At 41.9% G+C, this 20,379-nt stretch overlaps 1 protein-coding gene across 1 annotated transcript in view; it reads left to right on the top strand.

Moving 5' to 3' along the window:
* The window catches only part of cntnap5a (contactin associated protein family member 5a), a 120,635-nt gene that overhangs the window by 64,218 nt on the left and 36,038 nt on the right, over window positions 1-20,379 (top strand). Inside the window, exons 11-14 of the mRNA XM_044015514.1 lie at window positions 865-971; window positions 3,531-3,650; window positions 10,929-11,129; window positions 18,550-18,706. Coding sequence (XP_043871449.1) covers window positions 865-971; window positions 3,531-3,650; window positions 10,929-11,129; window positions 18,550-18,706 — 585 coding nt within the window. The remainder of the gene's footprint in view (window positions 1-864; window positions 972-3,530; window positions 3,651-10,928; window positions 11,130-18,549; window positions 18,707-20,379) is intronic.

Raw genomic sequence — 20,379 nt, 5'->3', positions numbered from 1 at the left:
AGCTAAAACAATCAACTGGGTTTTGTTATTGACAAATAACTGAACTGTTTATCCTCAATCTTCATTTCACTGTGTTATCATGAATTTCTGGACCACTGGTGATATTGACAATAAGAATTTAGACAATAATTGATGCCGATTCCTTTTCAAAAATCACAAATTCAGTCACAGAAATGAATGTGTAAAATAACCTCCAATACTAAACGTCAGTATATGATGAAAACAATCATTTTACAGCTGAAATTGACGTTTTCCTTCTATTTTAATAAGAATTTACACCTTATTGTGGCCACCAGGGGTGCCATCGAGCCGTCACTATCTCAGTGTAAAGTGTGTTTGACGAGAGGAGGAAAAATGGCTCCTTTTGTAAATATTTCATATGGAAACATAGGAATCATGATATGTGGACATTTTTACCTTCAAAAAACCCCTGAAAAAATAATCCTAATTTCAATTTTTACTTGCCTTTTGGGGCCACCCACACACAAAAAAATCAATTAGTCATAATTCTGACTTTTCATTCTTTAATTGTAGAAAATTCAGAATAAAAAGTCAAAATTCTGAGTTTAAAGTTTAAAGAATCCTCACTTCAATCTCAGATTGTACGAAAAAGATCAGAATTCTGGAAAAAAAGAGTCAGAATTCTCACTTTAATCAGTCATAAATTCGATCATGCAATTTTACAGAATAACCTTAAACAAGATGATTATCCTCGCCGATACCAGTGTTTACACGATGAATCACTAACACTCCTAATCTCTCTACTTCTGTACTGTTAAGATTCTGTGATGACTTATCACTGTTGTTTTTTTTTTTTCCAAAGAATAAAAAAAAATAATAACTTCTAACACTTTGCTTTGGCAGGTGTCTCCCCAACCTGTGTGAACACGGAGGCCGCTGCGCTCAGACGTGGAGCTCCTTCACCTGCGACTGCTCGGGAACAGGATACTCGGGAGCGACCTGTCACAACTGTGAGCAGTTTGTCTCAAGTTCATTTCAGCACCTTGTCTCAAACCCCGCGATTGCAGCCGCCGCACTCCTCCATTTATTCCGGCTCTACTGAGCTGTGTCATTTGATTCAGCGCACACATCCTTTCCTGTCTCGCTCGTAACGTCGCTACGTGCCGCCGAGAGCCAAAGCGTAAAAAAACCTGACATGACCTTATACAACATTTTCTTTTTTTCTTTCTTTTGCTTCATTCTTTAATAGTTTTTTAACACTTTTTAGACAACGTTTTCATGTCGCAGTTTTTCCCCCGCCGATTCCAAAAGTCGCCTTGTGTGTGTGTGTGAGTGAGTTCCTCTCTTGCACCAGAATACTGAGCACTTGTTTATATGCAGGCAAATGCAGTGTTTTTTGCACGTTGGTGCGAACATGACAGACAAACAGCATATGCTGACTTAAAAATAGACGTGGTTTTCCCACCACGACTGTCATCATCTTCACCCGCAGACGCCGTCTTCCAACCTCAGACACAAGTCTGTGAGGTTCTGAGGGTGTGGAGACGATCTATCATTCACTGTTGATCATTCAGTATCATCATCATTCAGAGTGATTTTTGGTTCCCAGGACGTTCTGGTTACGTTACCTTTTGGTTGTGGGACCGTTCCCTCAAGGTCCCGCCCCCCACCCCTAAGTTCTCCTGTGGTTTTTCCCCTAATGTTAGTTTTTAACCACTTTTGTCACAACCTTCATGCAACCTTAAGAGAACGTTCTCTAAAGGTTCCCAGAACGTTCCCCTAACGTTAACTTACTACAACGATAAAACAACCTTTATAGAACGTTCTCCAAAGGTTCCCAGAAAATTACTTTGTCACAACCTTCATGCAACCTTTAGAGAACGTTCTCTGAGGGTTCCCAGAATGTTCCCCTAAAGTTACCTTACTACAACCTTTAAACAACCTTTATAGAACATTCTCTAAAGGTTCCCAGAATTTTAATTTGTCACAACCTTTATACAACCTTTAGAGAACGTTCTCTAAAGGTTCCCAGAATGTTCCCCTAACGTTACCTTACTACAACCTTTAAAGAACGTTCTTTAAAGGTTGCCAGAATGTTACTTTGTCACAACCTTTATACAACCTTTAGAGAACGTTCTCTAAAGGTTCCCAGAATGTTCCCCTGACGTTACTTTTTACAACCTTCATACAACCTTTAGAGAACGTACCGGAAACTTCAGTCGTTAATGGGAAAGCAGTCTGGATTGGATTGAATGGATTAGGACAGTAAGACAACTCCAATTAAATGATAACTCCTTAAAGATTGATGTTCATATTCATATTTATTAAATGACTCATTTTCACCAACCCCAAAAATACAAATCAAATAATGTACAATGGTTCCAAAATCATGGTTTTTTTTCCACAACACCATCAATAAAACATAAATGAACTGGGTTATGTTATAACAGGATGTGACTCAGAGATAATGTTTTGCCTCTTTCAGGCAACACGGTGCAAAATCTGTGCAGTTTCTTTGGATAAGAAGCTCTTCAGCTGTATAAAGTGTGTGCATGTACACCAGCAAGCTGGAAACATTAATTATTCAACAATGGAGACATTATAACAAATAACCAGAGCCAACATTAGTTTATGGATTTATCAATGTAGCTACACCTGATAAACTCCCGAGGCTCCAGTTGGAATTTTAGAGACGAGAATTATAAAAAAAAAGAATGAAGTCAGCTGTTGCCTTTGAAGTGTTAAATCTGCCGCTGTATAACTGTGATATTCATAAGAGCTGGTGTCTGACTACTTATGGTGGGGTTTTTCCGATGCCTGATGCATGTTTTAAATTAATGATGATAACAAATAAGGGTTCCAAAAGATGGTTTACAGGGTGAAAGTACATCAAATTATAATAATACAGCACACAGAAGTGACTTGCAAAAACACAGTAATGAATATAGCCAGACAGATAAAACTAAAACAAGCTGAACTTACATTTCATGTGGCCCGCCACCTAATATCAAGTTATAATCACTTATTTCTGAATCAATTTGTATCATAAATAAGTTTATGTTGTTCTTTATCAATAGAAACACTTTTATTTTGAAATGATGGGACATATCATCATAATATCATTATTCCAAAAAAATTTGCACTATTTTACACTCAATGGCCCCCAGGTCACTCCTACTGTAAAACATCATTATAACACTTGCGTATTATCATCTAATAATACTTATTTGTGTTATCTAATGTGTTCCTGAAGTAAGATTTGCACATTATTTTAATTTAAAATAATTATTTTGTTCACATTATTTTAATTTAAAATAATGTCAGAGTATGGTATAATAATTAATTTACAAAAAAAAAATCTGCATTCAGATAGAACACTTTACATTACACATTACAAAAGCAGTTCAATGTGTATATAGATGTAGATTGAACAGCAACATATGTCACCAACACCCAGGGAAAAAAAGTGTGAAAACAATAAACATCTTAAATATGTGTGCGTGACTGAGCCGGGAGAAGTCTGTGGTAACGTGAGTGACTGACGCCTGTCCTCGCTCTGCTCCCCGCAGCCATCTACGAGGCGTCCTGCGAGGCGTACAAGCTGATTGGCAGCTCCTCCGGCTTCTACTCCATTGATCCAGATGGGAGTGGTCCCCTGGGGCCCGCGCAGGTGTACTGCAACATGACAGGTGAGATCACTGTGCTCCCCATGTTGTCACCTTCACTCCTTGTTCTTTACTTTTGTGTGTGTGTGTGTGTTTCGCTGAGCACTGGCAGAAAGTCGAGTCACTTAAAGATCAATCTGCATTGATCCATACCACAGTAGCTGCAACCGTCCAATAAGTCATCATTACGCTCACTCAGGGCACTTCCTTAGAGTTTATCCGAGGTATGTCAATTGTCTTTTTGCAAATGTCAATGTGCTTACACTGCATCACTTGAGTGTCTTAATACAGTATGTTTTTCCACTAGATTTCCAGAATGAAAAGGTTTACGTATTTATTATATAAAAATTTACACTGATTAATGCACAACCCCTGATTAAAAACCAAAACTGTTTGAATAAATAAATAAAAGTGGACTGTGTAGTTAGTTTCAAGAAAAAGTGTTAGTGTTCCATTCAAACTCACAGTGACAGAAAGCAAATAATGCAAGATGCATTCAATGACCATCTCAAATTTCATCTGTTTTTAAGGGTCCACAGTGTGTTGAGCTTAGAAGTTGCATTCAATGACCCTCATAAATCATCTTCAGTTTTTCATGGTCTACAGTGTGTTGAGCTCAAAGGAGCAGTTGCGAGATGCATTCACTGACCCTCGTAAATTTCAGCAGTTTCACCATGTCCACACCACGTCAGGATTATGACTTGCATTCAGTGACCTTTGTAAATTTTGTCGGCTTTAAAGGGTGCACAGTGGGTTGAGCTTACAAGATGCATTCAATGACCATCTCGAATTTCATCTGTTTTTAAGGGTCCACAGTGTGTTGATCTTAGAAGTTGCATTCAATGACCCTCGTAAATCATCTTCAGTTTTGCATGGTCAGCTTTGAGCTCAGAGGAGCAGTTGCGAGATGCATTCACTGACCCTCGTAAATTGCAGCACTTCTGCAAACACACACTAACTACACGCTTGTTGCTGCTGGTGCTAATAGATGCACGACTTATTATAAAGTTATAATGGAGGAATGATCATTTTACCATGTAATGTTACATGTGTTGTTGCTCACAGAGCTTGAGTTTTTATGATTTCGACGTTTCTTTTAAATAATGCAGTCGCTTTGAGGTCATTCCTGAGCATATATCACATTTTGAAATGTGGCAACAATGATAAACATACAGTGTTGTGCTTAACGCGAGCATATTTGCCCACTTCAATGTTGACAGGAGTGTTAAAGGTTTTGAAAAATATGCCTTTAATTTACACTTGGAACAGGTCAAATAAACGTGATTAATGTGCAACTAATCGTGAGTTAACGGTGGAAAATCATGCGATTAATTGCCATTAAATACTTAAATTGACCGACAGCCCTAATGTTTATGCAACATCCTCCCGCACTAAGTAATCCACGCAGCCCTTGAACGTGTTAGCCGCAAGAAGGATGATGGGCCTTTCATTTTTTTCCACTGAATTTAGCCACATACAAGCTTCTCGGATGAAAAACAAATTGTCATGACAAGATTACAGTTCAAACAGATTAGTCTTAAGGCCCAGCAGTGGCCTCTACAGGCTGCAATTTTCATCAGAGCATGTGGTCATTAAAGACAACACCATTAATCCCCATGGAAACATTAATCTGCTGTGACTTTCACTGCACTTTGTCACTAAGTTGTGTCATTTTTTCTCTCAATGGTGCTACAGAAAAAATGACAATATAAAAATTGGGAAACCATGAAAGTTAGCAAAATTCCACCTGTCTTTTTGTCTGAGCAGCATTGTCCTCACCCGACTGTGGCCTCCAGCAAACGCGTTAGTATTCATCCAAATGAAATTTAACACAAGTTTGTCCATTGATTTTTTGTTTTGGAATAAAGTAGCATGTCCTGATATGAACGCGCGCCTCAAGGTGAAATCATTCACCTTCCGCTAACGGAAGAGGAAAGAAAAAGGGCAAAGAGTCAATAAAATCATTGCAAACTGCGCTCTGCGCCGCACGCACACACATCCGCTCTGTGCTTTCGTGGCAATGAGTTGAGTTTTGAAGATGCGCTGACATTTGACTTTTAATTATCTGCAGCACTGGGTTTCAAAACTCTCAGACTGTGGGACTCTCCCTCAGACAAAGCTCACCCCCGCCTCCTTTTTACTTGCTTAGTTTCACTCAATATCCAGACGCCTGTGTTTTATTTATGAGATTTAATCCCACAGACCAACAGTTGAACAAAGATTGGCCAATATTGCTGCTTTGAATTGACTTCATTGCTAGTCGTCTGCCCCGTTTTTCACCGTCTGCCTCGAAGAAAGTGGAACAAAAGTCCCCCGATGTGAAGGGTAATCAGAATTTGACCCAGAATTGGGTATAGTGTGGCAGAAAACAAGAGTCTTTTAGGAGAGGTGAGGTGAGTGCAGAGCAAAAGCAAAACAAAACAAACGGCGAAATCACAAAATCCAGAACAGCCACGAGACACGAGGGGGTTACTGACAGGAACCAAAACAAATGATCCGACTGAAGCCTCCTACAGACTGTGAGTCTTTAACAAGGTCATCGCAAACCACACTGCTCAACACAGACTTAATCGGAAGCTACGATGTACGTCAAGACCGTGGTCAAGATCCAAGACATAAAACGTCATCAGCAAGTGCGTCATCCCTCTACGCAGCTACGATGAGTGATAAACAATGAATTGAAGCCGGTGAATTCGATTGGTTCTTTACTAGACGTGAGTCACAGCAGCAGTCACACTGTGAGACGTCCATCCCTAAATTTCTGACCCCGTCAGACTTTTCTTCCAGGCGCATTTTGTCGTCTTCTGCTGAAACGGCACCAAAATCGCACAGTGTGAAGTCGGCTTAAGGCGAGTGGGAGCAGAGAGAGAGAGAGCGAGACTTACTATGTGAGGGAGAGACAATGGACAGAGATGAGACAGGTCAGGGCAGGAGAGACAGTCACAGAGCACGATGGCAGGGAGTAAATGGACACGCGAGGAAATAACCTACAAAGTAAAACAGGAAACGAACACAAGTGAATAAACTATCCAACAGTGACACCCCAAAATAATAAAGGAAATTATACAGTAGGAAGTTATACCAACACAACATAACAATTAAAAGCTGAGAAAGCGAGTCTGCATTATCCTTGTATGAAAGAAAAACATGTCTTTTAAGCTCCGCCCACATATGTCTTTGTTTGTATTTATCCCTCTTTTGCTCCGCCCACACGTCAACATCATGGGCCACAGTTCAACAAAGCTTGAATCAGAGACCAGAGGAGGTGTAAAAGTCTGTTTCATCAGGGGTTGCTGATGAACGATGATCCTAGTCCAGCTTCACTAAACCCCACTGGTTTTTGGGCTATTTTAAGTGATTTGGTAACTGATTATTTCCTCAGTTAGTTCACTGGACTTCCCTTAAAACGTCCTACTTTGACATCCTCTGTGACTTCTATCAGGAGAGACTGCAATTGAGAATTGGCCAAAATTCACTATAATTTTGTCATAATAGACAAGAAGAAAGTAGAGTGGGCTCAGAATGCGGAGGCGGGCGGGGGAGAGGGGGTTGGTGTGGAGTGAATCACTGAATTTGACAGCTGACAGAATGGCAGGAGAAGAGATTTGTAAATATCACAGCGACAACAAAGATGGGCCGATGAACGAGATGCTGCGAGACCTGATTGAAGTCAGTCGAGTTAAAGCAGATTTAAATCCCGATTCTGTACGTGATGAAGGAAAAGGAGGAGGATAACCATGGCCTTTGTAACACTGTAACCCAATAGGAGCTGAAGCGGTTGCCGTAGCAACCTGACGTCTATCACTGTATACCTTGGAAGTGCAGGCAATCACACCAGGTCTTGCAGAGCTTCAGTGGTTACCAACTTATCGGCGCATTGCCATTACACTTGACTTGTGCAGATTGATGGTGAGTGAAACTGGGGAAACGTAGGCTCAGACATCAGAGCCAGTCTAGCTCCACCCTGACCGTACCATACCATTTTACTCAACAGTCAGAGCGACTGGATGTCCCCACCCACCAAGTAAAGGTGTTGTTCTCAGGCTAAGAACGCAACCAAGGACTGACCAAGGGCTTTACCATTCCAAATCATACCGTACCATGATGGGAACAGCAGCATATCAGTGGTACTGCGGCCTCACCTTCTTTCTGGGCTCCTTCTCTACTTCACTTCCTCATCTTCAGGAATTTTAAGTAAAGTGTCAGAGCGTTTCTGTGTGTTCTTGCGTCGAGGTAAGACCCACTTTCGGACAAAGACATCTCAGCTCCGGTGCGTCACTGAGTCTTATTTTTAGACACTCCTAAATAACCCTGAACCGAACATATTCAAATACATACAGTACTGTCATATGGAGGTTCCACTCTTCTTGGAAGACTTTCCTCAAGATTCTGAAGTGTTTCTATGGGAATTTGTGTCCATTCATTCGTTTTGTAGAACATTGACGAGGTCAGGCTGTTCCAGTTCCTCAAAATCTTGCTCGATGGGGGCGGGGTTCTGTGCAGGCCAGTCAAGTTCTTCCACAGCAAAACTCAAAGTCAAACCCTGTCTTCATAGTCCTTGCTTTGTGCACTGGGGACACAGTCATATTGGAATGGAAAGGGGTCTTGGAAGCGTAGCGTTGTCCAAAACGTCTCGGTATGCTGAAGACTTTAGATTGTCCTTCATTGGAGATCAGGATCCGAGAGCCCAAAGCCTGACTGAAACACCTGAATTCAACACTACGCTTCCATCCACTTTAGTAGCCTTTTGATTTATGTAAATCCACCTCTGCCAAACACATACATGTTTAATGCAAAATTTGGCATGAATTAATTATCTGTTTCCATCCGTTTCATTTCAAAAGAGCAACAACAACAACAACAGTCTTCCTGACTGTATTCGGCTCTGAAACCAGGTCCGTGTCTCTCTTTTTATTGGCCCAGTCAGACATGCTGCTTTTTGAAGGCACCCTGCTCGGACTCGCGTGAACCGTGACGCGGGGAGACGCGGCGTTTGACGGACACGCGGCCCGATTCCCAGGCCCCGTCGCATATACAGGACAAAACGTAGCCAGTTCACTTGTGACGCCGTTCATCAGTTAGCTGTCACAACTTTCGCCGGTGTCCTCTTCAAGGTTAACGTCCCTGTGATGTCATTCCAGTGGAGAGCGCCGCCATCGACTGCTCCAGTGGTTCCTGTTTGCCGACTCACCGCCAGCAGCAGCAGATATGCCTCAGCTTGACCTCAATTAAAGAATCTATTAGAGATGTAAATAACTATAAGCCTCACAACCTTATGTGAATAATCAATCACAAAGCGGAGAGGGATTTCCTCTAAGGCAGAGTAAACACAAAATCCTCAAAATGAATATTGAGTGAGGATGGAAATAAGATGGAGTCTTAATCTGATGTTATCATACAGACTGTTGGCTGCTGCTTGAAGGTAAATTGTGCTTTAAGAATGAGTCAGAAATTCCAATTCAGACTCCTTGCCTCCTTGGTTTGGAGCTTCTAGTCGAGCGTACGCGGCGTATGTCGTCTAATATACGACACATGGAAACGCCGTCTTATTACATAGTGTCTGTTTGTGGCGTTGCAAATCTGCAAACACGTGTGAAATGTCACCAGCAACACAGATGGTTTCGCCAAGAACACAGAACGCCTCGCGTGACTCACGCGTAAACTGAGCTCTCACAGCAAGTATGACACACGAGTGGGTCAAAGCGTCTGCAACAGCAAGGCAACAGTGTTATTTACGACAACAATAGTGTTCTGGTCACTCCCCACTGTTCTAATCGCAGTATGTATTCATCTGGAGTTTGTCACGTTGTCTCACACTTGGGCCAAAAGTTGAATGAGCTAATTTTGCATTTTCATGGTGACCTCTACACTGTTCCATACCAAAACAAACACTTTTATTTTTGACATTAGGTGAAATGGCGTCATAAAAAATTGCATGAAAATGCCATTTTCCCCAAAAAGTTTGACAACTTTTCGCTTGACCGGGCCCCTCCTGACCAGATTAGATGCTCAATGGCCCCAAGGGTCATTTGCATTTGAGTCTCCTGCTTTAAATTAAATAGGCAAACCGTGGCCAAGTGGAAAGGGAACTTGGCTTGTAACCAGAACGTTCCCACCAGGTCAAAAGGGCTGGGGTACCCAACCCCCATTGCTCCCCGGGCGCTGCTCAGTGTGGCAGCCCACTCCTCCTAATTCTAGGGTGGGTCAAATGCAGAGAAGTAATTTCCCTAAGGGGATTAATAAAGTATATTGCTGAAATAAGCTCCCTTTTCCACCAACATTTCCAGGAATTTATTTACCCAACAATCAGTCTTCTTCAGCACACAGCCCCGCCCCTCTAGAGTTCTTGCTAATATGAAACGTCCCTAATTGGGAGTAGGTACTTCTTTTGGTGAAAGAAGTCATTTATTTCACCCAATTTTTGACGGAAATGCGCCACGGTGTTTCAAAAATCCCGGGTAAATGAGAAAAGTTCCCGCTCTGTCATTGTTGCGCGATGTAAACACCTCACAAAATGACATTATCCACATTTATATCAGTATACAGGCCTTGCTTTCACTATCATAATCTTGGCCAACAGATTGATTTTTTTTTGTGTGTGTGTTGTGTTGTGTTTATCACGTCACAACTCACAAGCGCGGCAACTTTGATGAAAACCGAAATGACCTGTGTTTTTTAACCAGCGTCACGCTTCAACTGCTGCTTCTTTTCAACAGTTGAACAAACAGAACAGCTGCTCGGCACATGACGCCTGCTTTTTTATCTCGTCTTGTCTTTTTTTTTTGTGAAGGGAAAAAAAACAACAAATCCACCGACAGCTTTGCTGCCTCATTCAAACTGATGCAATTTCTGCCAATCTCGTATTTAACGTGCCAGTGAAATGTAAACACACTCTCTCCTCTCCGTGACAATTGAGAATTTGCTGCAGAAAATGCAACGGTGGGTGGGGGTGTGATTTAGTATTCAGAGAAATGAGCACGGATGATGTATTAATGTGAAAAGGTTAGTGCATGTGTGAGGTGTGAGCAGAATGCTAGCACTCTGTCATGTCGTTGTATTTTTAGACATCTGGCACGGTGGATTTTATGCTAACAAACCATTTTGTATATCGAGGATACGGCGAGGGCGCCCTGTACCTGTGAACAGGCCACCACGCGTTTTATGTAATGAGATTAAAAAGGTGTGAACTGTAGGGTTCAGGCTATTTCTAACACGTTCATGTATTTGCAGGGGAAGATGTTAGGTGTTAACAGTGACAGTTCTCTCTTTTTCTCCTTCTCTCTCCCTCTCTCTCCCTTCCAGACGAGAAGGTGTGGACGATCGTGAGTCACAACGTCACCGCTCCGGTCACGGTGCGCGGCTCCTCGCCGCAGAAACCTCACGTCATGACATTCAACTACAGCGCGTCGGCCGAACAACTGCGCGCCGTCGTCTCCGGGTCGGAGCAGTGTCAACAGGAAGTGGTGTACAACTGCAGGAAGTCCCGCCTCTTTAACACGAGAGGTAAATCGAACCCTTCCTCCTCCACAGGCAAACTAGCCCATTTAGGTGAAGACTAGTTTAAGCTTCTTAAATGTGAATATTTTCTTCATTTCTTTGCTCTGGATAACAAAGAAATTATTGAAAGTTAACCATTTTGGTTTGGTTTGAGAACATCATCATTTCCAGGTTTGACGAACACCGATCAACATTTTTTGAGGTTTTCTGATATTTTATGGACCGAACGATTAATTGATTATTTGAGAAAATCTTATGAAATTATAAAATTATGAAAATAATCGTTAGTTGATTCAATAATGTGTCAAATTTAAAATAAGGAACGAACCAACGGAGCGGACAGTCAGGTGTGAACACACCCTTAGACTATATTTTTCTTTATTTTTTTTTTATTTTGCTTTGCAGCATTGGCAGTTGTTGCTAATCCTGGAATAGCAACCTTTAGCATTGTGTTGCTAATTAGTAGATCAGCCAATAGGAGGCGTCCCCTCTCCCTCTCTCTCTCTCGGTGGACTGCACTGTCATTGATCAAGAACTCTCATTCACCCAGGGCTGAAATCAGTTGATTTGCTCTATACTGAGAGGTTCTAATGGATTTATTGATCAATTACTTAAGCCCCACCTATACCAAACCACACCGTACCATGATGGAAACACTCTCATTAAAGCTCCACCCCCAAAAGACTATTAGTTGTCTAAAGATGGAATTCTTTTTCCCAGTAACTTTTTAAAACTAAGTAGATTGAGACAAATGAGATTATTATTTTTTTATTTATTTTTTTAAAAAGGAGGATTTTCATCCTCCGTAGCTGTCTGTATTACCGCACGCTTGTATTCACTGTGGACCGAACCTTTAGTGAGGAATTTATGCAAGTTGTCTATCTTGTACTGTACACTAACGGGGGAGTGTTTGTTGTGACAAGGTGGATTGAAAATCAGGCTGTTTGTGTCGTGTCGCCGTGGGAGCTGCTGCCCCCGCAGTTCTCTCCCTCCTGCCTCGCTCCTCTCGTTGTGGGTTTTTTCTTCTCTTCACAATAAGTGGTGAACAATCTTTTGTGAGCATTCATGTTTGAACCGCTCTTGTACCTTTGCTGTCCCAAACACCCAAACCTTTGGTCCTAAATCATGAAACATTCATGATGTCCCAGTTTTTACTGTCTCCCTGGGTGCCATGCGCGTACATACATACATACAAACAAAACAAGTTCATCATCACACTAGACTTCAAAGCGAGGCAGAAAACAAGCTTCTTTTTTCTTTTTCATGGCTGCATGAACGTTTGCACATCACCGTGCTGCGTGCGTAGATAAACAATATCTCTTTTGACAGCAAACCTGCAGGACGGCATATTCAAAATTAATTATTGGGGGAAAAAATTGCACTTGCCCATATGTTAATCTGTAAGGATAAAAAAACAACACACACACTTACACAAGAGCAGCAGCTGTTCAAAGCAGTCGAGTCGAGGTTTACAGATGCAGGTACGAGCCACAGAGTCCTGAAATCCACATCCATTATGGAGCTCAGCTGTATAACATGTCTCATTTCTCCCGTCAGTCTGTATTGTTCACTTAAAAAGCAGATGTTCAGTCACTTTAATGTGCTCGTAATGGTCCTCAACTGCTGCCTTATTTGCATTGTTAAAGACTTGGAGTTTTTTCCTTATTTAGTATCCTGATGAATTTCCTCAAGAATAGCTCAAACGCTCCAGCGAAAGCCTCAAACAACCACAGGAGCAGTTTAATGACTCTTCTCTTCTCCGTGTCCTCTCCTTCACTTTTATTCTCATCCTATTGTCTTTTGGTTTAACGTCGGCGGAAACCGACGAGGCAACTTGGCATTTAGAGGAGCCTTCATTAAAGCCCGCAACACGCGACGCCGCCATCAGTCTGACTGCGCGGCGCCGGTCGGCCGCGGCTCGTTGAAAATGGCACAAGTGTCACGGTTGGATCTTTTTTGCTGGAGCTCGGGCAAACATCTGGAGGGGAGAGTAGGAGAAGATTGATGGTGTTGGCCTATTAAAGCAGTAGCTGTGGAGACACGCGTCTCAGCGTCTGCAGCTCCTACCGAGTTCATAAATGCTCTGCTCTGTAAATCACTCCAGTCTGACAGCTACAGTCTTGAGTGTGGGTGATGATGCAGAAGGTCGTACAGTCATTGAAAGGACTGATTCCTCAACTTTTGTGCAGTTAAAGCAGCTGTGTTACCGATTTGTCTCCTTTACGTCCTCAGATATTAGCTCGAAAGTTGGAGGGGACGTGCAGTTGGCCACCAGGGGGCGACTGTGCTGGTTGCAGGAAGACCTAAATGGAAATATTAGCTTCTACTTCTCACTTACCTTTTGATTGAGGAGTCTCAGTTTTCTAGTTTCAGGTCTTCTCCAACAGAATATGAAGTCAATTGTGTAAAACGATGCTCAAGCATGGCACACATGAGTGTGAGGAACATCTCAGACCGTCCAGCAGGTGCCGGGTGAATCTCTGGTTGCAAAAAACAGACAAACGGTCTAAATCACCAATCTTGGCGCTTTAAAAATGGTACAGATCGTGTTGGTTCAGTATGGTTTAGAATGGGTAACAGTAACCGAACAGTAACCGTTACTTGGTCGGTGGGCTGTGGGCTCGTCACGTGCCCAGCAACGGACAAAAACTGAACCGTTCCACAAACGCTTGTGGAAACACGAGGAAAGAGACCAGGGCTGAAACAATTACTTGATTCATCAATTATTAATCGTGACTAAATGAATCGTCAACTATTAACATCATGATTTCCAGGTTTTGTGGATCGAACAATTACGCGATTCATTGAGAAAATACTCGAGAGATTGATCGATTATGAAAATAATGGTCAGTTGCAGCTCTAAAAGGACCTTCTTCTCCAACTGGAAGACTGCGTCCACTCTTTTATGGTCTCATACTATCAGCCATCAGTAAATAAGAGGGGTACTTCCTTGACCTGAGACTTTGACCAATCACAGGACAGTTCAGAGAGAGAGGGTCCTCTTATTGGCTGTTCAATGAGTGTAACCTGTAGATCAGCGGTATCAAACTCAAATGACCTGGGGGCCAATGAGCATCTAGTCTGGTCAACAGGGGGCCGGTCTAGAGAGAAAAAGTGAGATAACGATGATGATATTAGACAGAATTTCAAAGTAAAAGTGCTTGTTTCGATATAAAATGATGTATACTTCATGATAAGAACATATTTATGATGATATTTATGATATATATATTATATATTATAGTATATTTGGTCTCATATTCTATGCCTCAGCGCAGTGGTGGGCGGTTGGAGGGCCGCACGTGGCCCGCGTGCCGCCAGTTTGACAACCCCTGCTGTAGATTATTGTATGTACAAGCGTCGGTGTAGCTTCTCCAGACAGATCCAGATCTTTGTGTGTCATACCAAATAATAATTAAACACAGCAGGCCCTAAAACAACTTTTGAAAAAGTGCTTCCAAAACAATAAAAACCAGATTTAGGTCAAATCTCTGCAGATTTCAAGTTAAGCTGCTGTCTGCTGCTGCATCTCCACCCGTCTCCGCGTCACATTTATCCGTATGTTAGTTTTCCCCTCACCGTTTTAAATGCAAGTAATCCCCCAGCGTTGCCCCCCCGCTGTTTGCTCCTTTGTGTCGAGGACGCTCGCGGGGGCTTTGTGCCGGCGGTTTTAAATATAGACTACAAGCAGCGAGTGGGATGCATTTGCTTTCTCGCCGTGTGTAAGTCCTGTCAATATCCACCCAATTTAAGGCGAGAGAGTGAGACTGACCTCTCCTTCAGGAAATATTGATTGTTGCCTTTTCTTATTTGTGCACCTGTTCGGTGTCTGAATGGCGGCTTTAAAACAGGTAGCAGAATAGGGAGGACGCGGTTTGTCTGCAGTTGTGAGCGAGGACACACAGAGAGAGAGTAAAGACAATAAAAGCACGCATTATTTTCAACCTTTGTAATGCAAATGTCGGCCGGCTGGCCAGGGTTATCTCCTCTCCTCCCTGAGCCTCATTATTACATATGAGTTTCACCTAAATATGAATTCAATTTAGGTGTAGCAGTGAGTCAATATGAACTGGTAATGAGTCATGAAAAGGCACACATGCGTCAATATGTGGGACCCGCTGTTTGATTCATCTAAACACACTCTGAAATGATATTTCCTAATATTACGAATCACTTTATTGGAGCTGCTATGACTTGACTTCCTCGAAGCGTCTTAAATCTCTTGTTAAAGACTGGAGACCTCATGTTTAATCTTTATATCACTGCCGTGTTGACCTTCTTTTCAAGTCCAAATCGTGTGGCAGGAGCTCTGAAGACATAGTTTCATTCTTATATTACATTCTTATTATATTCTTATATTAGCTTGAACTGAATCCAATAGAGGGTTGTTGTTGTTGTTTTTTTAAAAATATCATAATTGTCTTTTCATACATTTATAGGCCTGAGGTTTGAAGTTGTGAAATGATTTGTGTCGGTCTATGATGAAATGATGTCTTTTTAATGGTACATTAAAGCTGTAGTGCGTAACTTTTAAATATAGACAAATGAGTGCTAGATCTGATTCAGATGGAAGGACTCTCTGTGTTTCTCAGTGTAGATGTGAGAGAGCTGCAACTAACGATTAATCTGTCCAGTCATTTTCTCGATTAATCGTCCCAGTCCATAAAAATTCATATTAGTGAAACAACGTAATCGATGACTAAATTAATCATCAACTGATCTGATAATTGATTCATCGATTTTAGAGGTTTGTTTTTTTAACAATTAATACGAGCGTTCTGATTTTAGAGCTTATTAAATGTGAATATTTTCTGCTTTTGCTCCGTTTGACAAAAAAAACAAAACGTTAAAAACGAAAAAGACATTTGGGAACATCATGATTTCCAGGTTTGTTGAACACTGATCGACATTTTTCAATATTTTAACAACATTTTATGGACAATAATAAAAAATAATCATGGTGGGCCGCCAGGGCCTAAAATACTAGGGCAATTTTTTGGGTCACAGTCCAGCACCGCTCAGTCGGGTCTGATAGTATTGCTTGACAGAGCCTGTTTTCAATGAAGTATACAGTTATGTGACCAAATAGCAGAACAACAACAACAACACATACTGCCGCTTTAAACTCCCTCAATCTGATAGTATTGCTTGACAGAGGAGTTACATACTGCAGCTTTAAACAGGGATCATTCCATGTATAATAACTTGAATTATATCGTAGCCCATTGAAATGGATACATATTGAATTGTCCTCTGAGTGACAGACACACACCTGACGCATCAACATTAGCTGAAGCTGATGGAACACTGTTGACTGATTCCCGGGGACATAAACATCACATGATGTGTGCACTCGTCCGTCCGCCCATACATTAAAAATGTAGCTTTAATGTATGGGCGTGACACCTAATTGTATATTCTGACGCGTGGCTTTAATGGGCTAACACCCACCCCCAACCCCCCCCTCGCTGTTGGCAACATCTCTGATGCGAGGTCACGTCGCGTGACGGATGAGTGAAGCCGGACCACTTAACCTCATATAGAGGCGGTAATGAATTGTGCGTTTATGGCCCGGCTGCAGCCTCGCCGTCACTCGCAGGAGGCGTCAGCGTGAAATGCGAGCGGCGTCAAAACAAACGCGTTTCTGCGATGAGGAGAATTGCCCGTTTGGTTAAAGTTGCGCGTGCATAATTCATGAGGGAATAAGTCCATTTAAGAGATTTATCAGAAATTAATAGTTTGGACTTGAAAGCCCTGTAACCAAATCTCCTCGGTGAATGATCCGTTTGTTCTCTGGCCGCGTTGTTCGCCGCTCCACCTTCGACGCTCCCTCTCTCTCGCTCTGTGAAGTATTTGTCTCGAGTGTTTGTGTGAGCCATCAGCTTCCAGCGCGGGACTTGTTTAATGTGCATATATTTACGTTCCGATCCATTTTTCACTTCCCAATACTGATTCCCACACCTCGAAAGTTGCACAGCGTGCTGTATTTGAACAGCTGTGTCCTCCAGATACCTCCGAATGCTAAGCCACTGAAAAGACACTGTACTGTGCTTTTTACTCGAGGGGCTTGAATCACTTTCTTTGCCTCGAAAAACTTCTTCTAAAACCAAAGTGTTTGCCAGTGTTTGGATAAAACTATTTCAGAGCTGCGAAAAAGAAGGAAAAAGTGATTTCTGATAGTGTTGAGGGTTTTTTTTTGTCTTATCTGGGTGAAACAGATGCAACTAATCCACTTAGGAGAATTTTAAATGGGTGCATAGATTCACTTAATCGCCAAGGACCAAATCGCACCATCGGAGGCATTTCCGATATGGAATCTAAACCCGAGCGTGGGCTCGTGTTGCATCCGTCTGTCCTAAATCCGACTTAAGTTTGAGGGAATTAATTGAGCTTGACCCAAACGTGACGGGAATTCTGACCAATCGGGTGAAGTAGAAATGTAAGTAGTAGAGATTCAAGTGTGACCAAACCTTCTAAGTATAGAACCTGAATACAGGTTTGGGTTTTAATGGGTCCACGTCCTGGGCTACTCCTGAATCTTCTACCACCAAACACAGGGACGTCTACCCGATCACGATCGCCGGCTTTCGGCAGTGCTGTTGCTTAAAAACAATAAATGGTGACATTTTCTTTTGCTAAATGTTGGAGATTAACTTAAGTTTTCAGGGATTTTTACACAGTTCGGCATCGTTCAGTTGGATTCTCGCGTCAAACGTCACATTTCAGTATCGGCTCAGCTCGCTTGGAACCTCGCCACAGCAGGTTCCAGGTTCTATCACTAATGGAAAAGCAAAAAAAAAACAAACCTGGTTTTGAGCTCTTTGGCCCCCTAGTGGCCAAAAAACAATTCACCGTCCCTTTTTAAGTTTCAATCACTAATGGAAAAGCAAAAAAGAAAAAGACAGAAAGAAGGCAGAGTGGAGTCGTTTTAGAGCTGTATAATGGAAAAGCCCCATAAATGAATAACCATATATTGTGTATTGCTTTATTTTAACGGGCAGAACATCAATTTTTATGCCTCCCACAGCTTCCCCCGATCATTACTTCATCTGTTGACTTGTGTGTGAATAACATTTTAATATTCCAGCCTGTGTTTTGACATCATTTCCATTCAACCTCCACAGCTTGCGTGTTATTTAATACCTTCTGTCAGAACACGATTTTCCACTGATGTGTCTTATCTATAAATAGCTTCTTTTTTTTCTTTTTTTTTTTAAGTTTATATTTATTTATTTGTTTATATTTTCCGTCGTGATTTATTTCTGTGTGGGATTTTAGGATAAAACCGATGAAGCGAGACATTGTAATCCTCCAAATATAGACTACAACCTTGACCTACATGGTGGTAGCGCTGTAGCACTGGCAGGCATCAGGCCGTGGCATTGGCGACTGACTGTCGGGGGGGGGGGCTGGTGTATTGTTACAGATGGCAGTCCTCTGTCCTGGTGGCTGGACCGCGAAGGAGAGAAGAGGAGCTACTGGGGAGGCTTCCTGCCCGGCGTCCAGCAGTGCTCGTGCAGCCTGGAGGAGAACTGCATGGACATGAACTACTTCTGCAACTGCGACGCCGACGCCGACGCCTGGTACAGACACATGTTTACACACAGCCGGACGTTTATTTCTGTCCCTTTTTTTAACCTTGTAATTGATTTTTGTCCAGAGAGGCGCTTCTATCATTTTGCCCCTTCCCGCTGATATCGGCAGGAGTGGGATAAATAACACCGACTCTTCTCCGTCTGGCAACCGTGCAATTCAAGAGCACCATAAACCACATCCTAACGACGATCGTAAAGTTGAATCAGCGCCTCTCTCAAACAGTCTCAACACAAACTGGAAATTATAACCTTCACGAGCGAGAATTTATTGCGCAACTGTTGTATTAGACTGCTTTAGTGTACCTAATATAGTGGCTGCCGAGCGTAAAGAGGTTAAGTGCTGCATATTGTTGCCAAGCTACATTTTTGTTATTACACGACGCTACTTCATCACATACAACATATGAAATTGATTTAAAGGTTGATTGATTGATTTTTTTAAACTCCCATTTCCCAAGCATGTTAGGGAACAACTGGTGCCTTCACCGATGATTCGTTATGGGTCAGATATCGCAAAAATTCAATTTTGAATCATTGTAAACAGTGAAATAGTTTCTTTACTGTAATGAAAACATGCTAAAATAACAACAATAATAATAATAATAATAAGTAACTAGTCATGAAAGGGCCCTCACATCCGATGACTGTGAGCAATTTCATGTAGTTCTGTTTTTACGTTAAAGCCATCGAAAAGTGGAATTAGTTTTTCCAAAATGGCCGACTTCTGGGTGGGCGGAGCTAATGGAAGCACATCGGAAATGTGTTTGGAATCATGAGAGCAAGAAGTGTACCAAGTTTGGTTAAAATCGGAACGACTACGTGTGACTTAGATAGAAAAAAATAAAAAAGTTAGCATTTAACGCAATTTTCCCCAAAATTTTGTCGGAGTAAGTCCGACAAACCTTCGTCCCGATCCGACCACTTTTGTTTGACCATGACCGACGTCTGGGGGGCGCTATAGAGTCCTGGGGCCTACGAACAGGTTCGCATTTTTCAGACCTCTGTGCCAAAAGAGTTTTTAAGCCCTTTAACTCCCACAATATGACCACAAAGCCACGGATATGATACAAATCTGAAGGATAAGAATAGTTTTATATAATAAAATAGGTCTAATAATGATATTAATAATACATTTTATGTATAAGCGCCTTTTCAACGCTCAAGGACACTTAACAAAACAAACAAAAAGTCATTACTGGTAGAAAGACTCGGTGGCACAAGATGGTGGATGACGTAAATCGCTGTAAGTACATATAAAACTCCATGATTTTTAATTCAAAATCATTACACACTCATACAAACGTACTTCTGGTTCGCTTAATGATTTCCAACTGATTGCATTTTAATTTCTGCCACATGGAACTGCATGTCTCGCAGCTCTCTCCCCTTTCCTTCCTCTCTGTCGTCGTCTCACCCACAGCCGACAAATCCAACGTTTTATACCCCCCCAAAAAAAAGAAAAAAAATATAAAGAGTCATTTTAGAAAAATATCCCACGGTGTCTTTTCCATTTCTGATCCAGATGGTTTTGCCACAGGGCGTCCGCCAGTCACTTTACATCTACTTCTGACATTTTTTCATTTTTGTTGGTCTGTCGTCACAGCGTCGCTTTAAATAGCAACAGATTTGCTTTTGGAGGAGCAGCGGAGTGTCGCGAGTGT

The sequence above is a fragment of the Solea senegalensis genome, linkage group LG2, assembly GCF_019176455.1.
Source record: "Solea senegalensis isolate Sse05_10M linkage group LG2, IFAPA_SoseM_1, whole genome shotgun sequence".
Classification (NCBI taxonomy): domain Eukaryota; kingdom Metazoa; phylum Chordata; class Actinopteri; order Pleuronectiformes; family Soleidae; genus Solea; species Solea senegalensis.
The sequence above is the reverse complement of the archived record's forward strand: the minus strand, read 5'-3'. Positions and strand labels throughout refer to the sequence as shown.